The sequence below is a fragment of the Colobus angolensis genome, unplaced genomic scaffold, assembly GCF_000951035.1.
Source record: "Colobus angolensis palliatus isolate OR3802 unplaced genomic scaffold, Cang.pa_1.0 Scaffold64, whole genome shotgun sequence".
NCBI lineage: Eukaryota > Metazoa > Chordata > Mammalia > Primates > Cercopithecidae > Colobus > Colobus angolensis.
This window is the reverse complement of record NW_012120043.1, coordinates 948,939-958,521: the sequence shown is the minus strand read 5'-3', so window position 1 is coordinate 958,521 and position 9,583 is coordinate 948,939. Positions and strand designations below refer to the sequence as shown.

At 63.7% G+C, this 9,583-nt stretch overlaps 1 protein-coding gene across 1 annotated transcript in view; it reads left to right on the top strand.

Moving 5' to 3' along the window:
- SBNO2 (strawberry notch homolog 2 (Drosophila)) overlaps positions 1-9,583 on the top strand; it is a 42,217-nt gene that overhangs the window by 30,984 nt on the left and 1,650 nt on the right. The window contains exons 13-29 of the mRNA XM_011964100.1: positions 1,376-1,552; positions 1,969-2,066; positions 2,814-2,896; positions 4,389-4,595; positions 5,070-5,239; positions 5,828-5,959; positions 6,240-6,375; positions 6,476-6,588; positions 6,702-6,773; positions 7,076-7,184; positions 7,577-7,651; positions 7,781-7,924; positions 8,672-8,766; positions 8,851-8,943; positions 9,024-9,155; positions 9,236-9,312; positions 9,475-9,578. Coding sequence (XP_011819490.1) covers positions 1,376-1,552; positions 1,969-2,066; positions 2,814-2,896; positions 4,389-4,595; positions 5,070-5,239; positions 5,828-5,959; positions 6,240-6,375; positions 6,476-6,588; positions 6,702-6,773; positions 7,076-7,184; positions 7,577-7,651; positions 7,781-7,924; positions 8,672-8,766; positions 8,851-8,943; positions 9,024-9,155; positions 9,236-9,312; positions 9,475-9,578 — 2,017 coding nt within the window. The remainder of the gene's footprint in view (positions 1-1,375; positions 1,553-1,968; positions 2,067-2,813; positions 2,897-4,388; positions 4,596-5,069; positions 5,240-5,827; positions 5,960-6,239; positions 6,376-6,475; positions 6,589-6,701; positions 6,774-7,075; positions 7,185-7,576; positions 7,652-7,780; positions 7,925-8,671; positions 8,767-8,850; positions 8,944-9,023; positions 9,156-9,235; positions 9,313-9,474; positions 9,579-9,583) is intronic.

The following is a 9,583-nucleotide window of genomic DNA, read 5'->3' as shown; positions in this document are numbered from 1 at the left end:
GCCCGGCCTTTGTGTACTTTTTTAGTAGAGAACAGTGTTTTACCATGTTGGCCAGGCTGGTCTCGAGCTCCTGACCGCAAGTGATCCGCCCGCCTCAGCCTCCCAAAGTGCTGGGATTACAGGTGTGAGCCGCGTGCCCAGCCATCACCGGGGTTTTTACGTGACTGTGATAACGAGGGATGTGGCCAGACCACCACTTCCCCTTCCCATGGTGCCCAAGCCCTTCGCTTCCAGGTCCTGGCCCATGGCTCATAGCTGTGTTCAGCATCCACGTTGCTGTGGGCCATGTGGCTTGGTTGTTCCCTCCGTATTTGGACAGGTCCTGTTTTCTCCTCCTCAAACCCAACAGCCCTGTATATTTGCTGTTGTTTTTCTTTCTTTCTTTTTTTTTGTATTTTTTATTAGAGACGGGGTTTCACCGTGTTAGCCAGGATGATCTCGATCTGCTGACCTCGTGATCCGCCCGTCTTGGCCTCCCAAAGTGCTGGGATTACAGGCGTGAGCCACCGCGCCCGGCCATCTTTCTTTCTTTTTTTTTTTTTGAGATGGAGTTTCCACTCTTGTTGCCCAGGCTGGAGTGCAATGGCATGATCTTGGCTCATCGCAACCTCCACCTACTGAGTTCAAGCGATCCTCCTGCCTCTGCCTCCCGCATAGCTGGGATTATAGGCAGGTGTCACCACGCCCAGCTGATTTTGTATGTTTAGTAGAGACAGCGTTTCTCCATGTTGGTCAGGCTGAGTGGTCTTGAACTCCCGACCTCTGGTGATCTGACCGCCTCAGCCTTTCAAAGTGTTGTGGTTACAGGCATGAGGCACTGCGTCCAGCCTGTTCGCTGGTTTCTTTAGGTTACACAAGCAGCATCTCCCATGACCCCCAGGGCCGGGTTGCTCTCTGGGGTAGGGCCGTCCTGAGCACTTTGGGGTGTGCAGCAGTATCCCTGGCCAGAGTCCCAGCCACCCTAACCCAGCCCACCCAGTCCATGCCAGGACCAGCCCCCAAACCTGACGACCACCGCTGGCCCCAGACATGCCCAGTGTCCCCTGGACGGGATCACACCTGGGTGAGACCCTGGTGGAAAACGAGAGGCATGGCTGCGAGCACCCTGTGTTGTTGGAAGGAGCTGAGCCTGTTTGCCGCGGGCGCTAAGTCTGTGCCGTTCGCAGCACAGCTTCCCCACCACTGGTGTTTTGGTTTTTCAGGTTTTTACCGTACAGGCAGAGGCGGTGCCTCTTACAGTGCACACCCCCAGCACCCCCATCCTGCCCTAAATTCCACCAGGCGTGGGGATGCTTTGCCCAGGGCTAGCGGCAGGTGCCCTGGGCCGGGAGCCAGGAGCCAGAGCTGAGGGGTGCCGTGTCATGTGTCATTGCAGTGGGCTGAGGCCCTGACCGTGTTCCAGCAGGCGGCCGACTGGATCGGCCTGGAGTCGCGCAAGTCCCTGTGGGGCCAGTTCTGGTCAGCGCACCAGCGCTTCTTCAAGTATCTGTGCATTGCCGCCAAGGTGCGCCGGCTGGTGGAGCTGGCCCGAGAGGAGCTGGCGCGAGACAAGGTGAGCGGCCACGGCCTTCGGCCTTCGAGGGCTGAGGGTGGGCAGGCCTGCAGGGGCGGGCCTACTCTTCTTCCTGGTTCTTCCTGGCCCCTCCCCAGACGTGGATGGGGGCTGCACCCTGGTGGGCGAGAGATGCTTGGATGTCTGTCTTCCAATCTGAGCCAGCCAGGGTGTCGGAACACTGGAGTGCAGACAGTGATCACATGGTGGGCAGCTCACCATCCCGAGACAGGAAGCCGGCAGACCCCCACCCAGCAGTGTGTGTTGTGGGTGGGCCAGGGCCCCTCCTGGGGAGGCGAGCACAGGGGCAGAGTGAGGGATGTGGCTGTCAGCCGAGGCCTGGCTGGTTCCTCTGCTGCCCCGCAGTGCGTGGTCGTAGCAGGGCTGGTGGCTCATAGTCCTCTGCTGTCCCACAGTGTGTGGTCATCGGGCTGCAGTCCACAGGCGAGGCACGCACGCGGGAGGTGCTGGGGGAGAATGACGGGCACCTCGACTGCTTTGTCTCGGCCGCTGAGTAAGTGTCACGGTGGAGATGGGACTGCGGGATTCCTGCGCTCGTGGCCACCCCTCTTTGTGGCCACCTGCGGCCTGACCCTGCCCCTTGGCCCCAGCAGCAGGAGGTGCTGGAGTGGGCTTTGCTGGGACCCCAGCTTTGGCCGCAGAGACCTTCAGCTCTGCTCCAGGTCTAAAGCAGAGGCGTGGAGGTGGCTCCCAGGCATGGTGGGCCTGGAAGGTTTGGGACGTGGTCTCCAGGGGTCTTAGAAGGAGGCTTCCTGCACCCATGCCGTTTTAACAAGGGTGCTGTGGATTTTAGGGGCTGGCCCTCCCAGCTCCCTGAAGCCTCAGCCTCTCTCCTGGGGGTTGAGAATGCCCTGGGAGGGTCACGGCAGCCCCCCAGCTCCCCCCATTGCCTGGGGGTCAGAGCTCCCCAATGCCTGGTATCCCTTGGCCGGGAGCCCCTAGCTACCCCCTCACCCTACGCCTTACCCCCGTCCTGGGAGCAATCATCATATCCGGCCACATTCCTCAGAGCGGGGGAAGCCTGGTGGGCTGAGGTGGCCCTGTGACACCAGCAGGCCAAAGGAGAGCTCACAGGCAGCCCCCAGCCCTCCCCAGCCCACTCCCCACGGGAGACCGTCTGCCCAGGACCGGCCCTCTCCGGGACCCCCACAGGGACCCAGGGGTGCGTCCAGCTTCCAGAGAGCAACCCCACCTGGCCTCAGCTCCTCGTGTCAGAATAAACTCCGCGTCTCACTTTCAGAGGCGTGTTCCTGTCGCTCATTCAGAAGCACTTTCCATCCACCAAGAGAAAGCGGGACAGAGGAGCGGGCAGCAAGCGGAAACGTAAGCCCCGCGCCCCACGGCCCCACCCACTCCCGCCCCTCCGCTTTCTCCTTCCTCCATAATCAGCCCTGGGACAGCAGGTGGCGAGTCTCAGAGAGGCCAAGTAGCTCACCCAAGGCCATACAGCCATACCTGAGGGGCTGAGCCGGGACCACCCGGGGCTGCAGAGGTCCAGCCCCACTGCTTGCTCCCACCCCCTCCCACCTTCCATTTTCAGGGTCTCCACCGCCCCTTGGGGAGCCCATTGATAACCCCCAGGCTGCTGTCACAGGGAAGCCTAGAGCTGCCTGTCGAGGTCTGGTGTGCAGCCTCCCCAGGCACCCTGTGTATCCACCACACTGGCTAGGTCTGAAAGGACCTCGGATGTGGGTTTATTAATACTGTCCTCTTTGCCAGGCACAGTGGCTCACGCCTGTAATCCCAGCACTTTGGGAGGCTGAGGTGGGCAGATCACCTGAGGTCAGGAGTTTAAGACCAGCCTGGCCAACATGGTGAGACCCTGTCTCTACTAAAAATACAAAAATTAGCCGGGCGTGTTGGCGCACGCCTGTAATCCCAGCTACTTGGGAGGCTGAGGCAGGGGAATCGCTTGAACCTGGGAGGTGGAGGTTGCAGTGAGCCGAGATCACGCCACTGTACTCCAACTTGGGTGACAGAGAAAGACTCTGTCTCAAAAAAATTAATAAAAATAAAATATCAGCCAGGCACAGTGGGTCACGCCTGTTGTAATCCCAGCAGGAGGCTGAGGCGGGCACATCACCTGAGGCCGGGATTTTGAGATTAGCCTGGCCAACATGGTGAAATTCCATCTCTACTAAAAATAGAAAAATTAGCCAGGTATGGTGGTGCATGCTTATAATCCCAGCTATTCAGGAGACAGAGGCAGGAAAATTGCTTGAACCTGGGAGGTGGAGGTTGCAGTGAGCTGAGATTGCATCACTGCACTCCAGCCTGGGCGACAGAGTGAAACTCCATCTCAAAAGTAAATAAGCTGGGCGCGGCGGCTCACACCTATAATCCCAGCACTTTGGGAGGCTGAGGCAGGCAGATCACGAGGTCAGCAGATTGACACCAGCCTGGCCAACATGGTGAAACCCTGTCTCTACTAAAATACAAAAAATTAGCCGGGCGTGGTGGTGCACTCCTGTAATCCCAGCTATCCGGGAGGCTGAGGCAGGAGAATCACTTGTAACGCAGGAGGCAGAGAGTGCAGTGAGATGCCACTGCACTCCACCCTGGCGACAGAGCAAGACTCTGTCTCAAAATAAAGCAAAATATTGCCCCCTTACACCATGCCCTCCTGGCCACAGGGCACAGGGTTCCTAAGAGGGTGTCCCCGGAGAACAGCTGAGCTGCCTGCCCAGAGGCAGGGGGTCTCGGATGGACCTCCCCAGCTCGGACCACTGGCCTTGCTCTGTCCTGCTGCGTCTCCTCCATGTGCTCCTCCACCCTGCTGTGGTCTGGCCCTCGGTGACCCTGTCCTTCCCTGCAGGGCGACCTCGGGGACGTGGGGCCAAAGCCTCCCGGCTGGCGTGCGAGGCGGCAGGCATCATCCGCATCAGCGATGACAGCAGCACAGAGTCAGACCCCGGCCTGGACAGCGACTTCAACTCCTCCCCCGAGTCCCTGATGGATGACGACGTGGTCATCGTTGATGCCATTGGGCTCCCCAGTATCGGGCTCCCCAGTGATGACCGGGGTGAGGGCTCGCCCGACTGGCCAGCCACCTGTGGGTCAGGATTCCAGTGCGAGGCTCTCCCGGCCTCCTGGCGGTCACCACCTACCCCAGGTTGTAGCTCTCAGTCCAGCCCACCTGAGCCCAGCTGCTGCTGTGGTGCCCACTTACAGTTGGGGGAAACTGAGGCCCAGAGAGGGGAGGTCAGGGGTTACACCACTGGTCAGAGGCAGAGCTGGGGCTCGGGGCTGGGCAGTCCCTACTCCTTTGGAGGCAGTGAGGTCGCAGCGTTTGGTCCCCGATAGGAGGCTTCGTTTTGCCTCAGCTGGTCTCAGGGAGACAAGCGCAGAAAAGTGGTGCTGGGCTTCCCTGCCACCCTGCCGTCCCTCAGGGCTGCCCCAGGCCCCTTGTCCTTGCTCTGCAGGGGCCGGCCTTGAGTTAGGTGGGCCCTAGAACGCAGCCGACATATCCTGCCCTGACCCTGCACGTCCTCCCTAGGACCCCTGTGCCTCCCTCAGAGAGACCCACATGGCCCCGGGGTCCTGGAGCGGGTGGAGCGACTGAAGCAGGATCTGCTGGATAAAGTACGGCGGCTGGGCCGGGAGCTGCCAGTCAACACCCTGGACGAGCTCATCGACCAGCTTGGCGGCCCCCAGCGGGTGGCGGAGGTGGGTGGGACAGCAGCTGGAGGAGGTGGTGGGTGGGGCGTGGGCAGTGGGCGGGGCTTCACCCGGGCTCTGCGCGGCTCTGGTGACCTCTGCTGGTCACTCTGCGTCAGCGCGGCCCTGCGAGGAGGGGGCCTTCGGGGAGCCCGGCGGCGGGAGGTGGGGGCAGCAGCGTCCTGTCCAGCTCGGCCAGGGAGGCCACGACCTCCTGTGGAGGGCTTTCCTCCCGCATCCCTCTAAGCCCCAGATCCCCCAGCCTGGCCTGCGCTGGCCTGCTTAGACCACTGCCTGAATGCACCCCTGGGGTGCCCGGGGCCAGGACTCAAGCCCCTGGGCCTGGCTCTGCGGCCTCCTCCCTGCCCAGCTTCAGTTTTTCACTCCGTGGCGCTGGCTGGCCGATAATACCAGGCCTTGGACGGGCACACGTCGCCTGGGTCCAGCAGTCTCCCTCTCCCAGGGCCCCCTCCCCGCTGCATCCACAGCTGGGAGCCCACGACCACTGTGGGACATAGGGAAGCTGAGACACGGGTGGCCAGACTCCTGCGAGGCCACAACACTGACGGCCGGTTTTTGTCCCTGTCCCGGCCGCAGATGACCGGCAGGAAAGGCCGCGTGGTGTCCAGGCCCGACGGGACGGTGGCCTTCGAGTCGCGGGCAGAGCAGGGTCTGTCCATCGACCACGTGAACCTCAGGGAGAAGCAGCGCTTCATGAGCGGCGAGAAGGTGTGGGCCGCAGTGCACTGGGCGCGGCCCGCGGGACCCAGGAGGCACAGAGGGGCCCAAGGGTCCCCGGGGACTGCGGACCCGCGCACTTCTGCGAGTGTGTGTGTGCCAGGTGCGGGCGCGAGTGGCCGTGTGACGGGTGGTGTCCGCGCCGCGCAGGCCTCTCGCTGCCCCTGGACGTCCTGGTGACCTGGAGCGGGGGTCGAGAGGGTGAGGAGGCGGCGGCAGCGTTGTGGCGGGCCTTGCACCAACCGCGTCCCGGTCCCTTCCGCCCCCCCAGCTCGTGGCCATCATCTCGGAGGCCTCCAGCTCGGGTGTCTCCCTCCAAGCTGACCGCCGCGTCCAGAACCAGCGGCGCCGTGTGCACATGACCTTGGAGCTGCCCTGGAGCGCCGACCGCGCCATCCAGCAGTTCGGTGAGTCCGGCCCCGCCCCCAGCGCTACATGGCCCCGCCCCCAACGTGGTCTCGGCTCCGCCCCCAGCTGGCCGGACCCTGAGAGCCGCTTTGTCCCCAGGCCGCACCCACCGGTCCAACCAGGTCTCTGCGCCAGAGTACGTCTTCCTCATCTCGGAGCTGGCCGGGGAGCGCCGGTTCGCCTCCATTGTGGCCAAGCGCCTGGAGAGTCTGGTGAGCAGGTGGGGGCTGGGTTGAGAACCAGGGACAGGCCTAGGAAGGCTCTGTAAAGCTTTGGGGGGCCAGACCCCAGGTGACCAACCGCTGACCTTCCCCACCCCTTGCAGGGGGCCCTGACCCATGGAGACCGCCGTGCCACGGAGTCCCGTGACCTCAGCAAGTACAACTTTGAGAACAAGGTACTGCAGGGAAGGCGGGGCTGGGGGAGGCAGGGCCTGGGGTCTAGGGAGGGCCGAATCTAAGAGCCTAGGGGAGGGAGTCGATGGGGGCTGGGGGAGGTGGGGCCCAGGGGTCTGGGGTAGGGCCTAGTCTAGGACCTCCGGGGAGGAGGTGGCTGAGAGCTGAGGAAGGTGGGGTCTAGGAGTCTAGGGAAGGCTAGGGGCCAGGGGCCTAAGGAAGGGTGGGGTTCTAGGGAGGCAGGGGTCCAGGGGAGGCCGGCTTCCTCCCAGGGCCTCCTTCCCCACTCACCCTCTCCCCCTAGTATGGCACCCGGGCCCTGCACTGTGTCCTTACCACCATCCTGAGCCAGACTGAGAACAAAGTACCTGTGCCCCAGGGATATCCTGGAGGGGTCTCCACCTTCTTCCGGGGTAAGCTGGGCCCGTGGGGGTCTTCCTGGGGGGGCAGGGGCTCCAGAGCAGCTGGGGCAGCAGACTTTGTAGGCCGGTTGTGTGTTGAGAGATCTCTCCCCACACGCGGAGCGGGATGTGAAGGCAAAGGGAGCCAGGGCGGCCCCCAGCAGCCACCGGGTGGGTTTCCGGGGCAGCTGAGGGGCCTGGGATTTGAATTTATTCCCCAAGAACATGCTGTTCTCACTCCTGTCAGTCAGGCAAAAGGCTCCACTCCTAGCCCTGGCCTAGCCCTACGCCTCAGCTGGTCCCCAGGCCCCCCAGAGAGCGGTTCGTCTCTGGGAAAGGAGCTAGGGCCCTCGAGAGAGGGGCAGGGTTGGAAAGACCAGCATGTGAGGCCCCTCTCCCCGCAGACATGAAGCAGGGCCTGCTGTCCGTGGGCATTGGTGGCCGGGAGTCCCGAAATGGCTGCCTGGACGTGGAGAAGGGTGAGTGCCCCACACCTAGGCCCAGAGACGCTCCCGTCTCGTCTCGTGCAACCTTGGCCGCACGTGGGGAGCAACGGGGGGAGCGGGGACTCCCAGCGCAGCCTGAGGCTTGGCTGCCTCCACTGTCAGACTGTTCCATCACCAAGTTCCTGAATCGCATCTTGGGGCTGGAGGTGTACAAGCAGAACGCCCTATTCCAGTACTTCTCAGACACCTTCGACCACCTCATCGAGATGGACAAGCGGGAGGGCAAATACGACATGGGCATCCTGGGTGAGCACGGGCACCGGGGGCTTGGTGGGCGTGGGCGAGGGGCTCCGGGGAACACGGGGCATCCTGGGTGAGCACAGGCACCGGGGGCTTGGTGGGCGTGGGGCTCGGGGGAACACGGGGCATCCTGGGTGGGCACGGAGCTCGTGGGAACAGTGGGCATTGTGGGTGGGCATGGGGAGGGCCTAGGTGGGCAGGGGGCTGATGGGAGCACTGTGCATTCTGGGTGAGCAAGGGTGCTGGGTGGGCCTGGGCAGGCTGGTGCACACTGCCCACCATGCTCATCCCCAGGCTCCACGGGGTGTCTGCTACATCACTGTGAACCAAAGGCCAGGGAGCCTGTGCTTTCAGCCTCATGGGGCCAGGCCTGTCCATCAGGACCACTTCCCTGTGTCCAGACGAGGGTCGGGGCAGGACCACAGACACTTCACTCATGAGCAGTACCGCAGCCCACCAGGCTCCCACGATCCCCCACAGCCTGCTCAGGGTCACCCAGCACCTGAACAGCCCCTAGGCTCCCACAGTCCCCCCACAGCCTGCTTGGGGTTACCTAGGACCTGAGCGGTTGCCAGGCTGGGGCCCATGTGTACCATCCCTACACATGAGCCAGGTCAGGCCAGGCTCCAGGACACCCTCCCCTGTGCTCTCTGGGGGTCGTCTCTAGGGTGTACCCTGGCCACTGGACTGACCCTGGCCCCAGCCCACAGTCCCAGGCCCGGACACCACTCACCGTCCACCCACCCCTCCTAGACCTTGCTCCCGGCATCGAGGAGATCTATGAGGAGAGCCAGCAGGTGTTCCTGGCTCCTGGGCACCCGCAGGACGGGCAGGTGGTCTTCTACAAGGTCAGCAGGAAGCCCCCCAGCCCCTCACACACTGCCCACCCTGCCCCCACCACACTCACACACCCCCACCCCTTGCCGTGGCAGATCAGCGTGGACCGCGGCCTGAAGTGGGAGGACGCCTTTGCCAAGTCACTGGAGCTGACAGGCCCCTATGATGGCTTCTACCTCTCCTACAAGGTGGGGTCGGGCAGGGTACCCCCCCAGAGGAGGGCCCGCGGGGTCGGACCTGAGCGCGGCCTCAACACCCTCCTCCGCAGGTCCGCGGTAACAAGCCCAGCTGCCTGCTGGCGGAGCAGAACCGCGACCAGCTCTTCACGGTGTACAAGCCCAATATCGGCCGGCAGAGTCAGTTTGAGGCCCTGGACAGCCTCCGCCGCAAGTTCCACCGGGTAGGCGGCCGCGGGGCGCAGCTTTCCCTCGGGCTGCTGGCCCTGGCCCCACCGAGGCTCATGTGGTCTTGCGTCCCCAGGTCACCGCGGAGGAGGCCAAGGAGCCCTGGGAGAGTGGCTACACATTGTCGCTGACGCACTGCAGCCACAGCGCCTGGTGAGCGCGGGCCGGGGACCGGGGGAAACCCGCAGATGGCAGTGACCCAGGCAGGGATCGGGGGCTCCCGAGACTCTGAGCGGAGGCTGGAGACCTCAGGGCACCTGGGGTGCCTGCGGGCCCGAGACCCGCCTGAGCCGAACCTACCCGTCCCGTCCGCAGGAACCGGCACTGCCGGCTGGCGCAGGAGGGTAAGGACTGCCTGCAGGGGCTGCGGCTGCGGCACCACTACATGCTGTGCGGCGCGCTGCTGCGCGTGTGGGGCCGCATC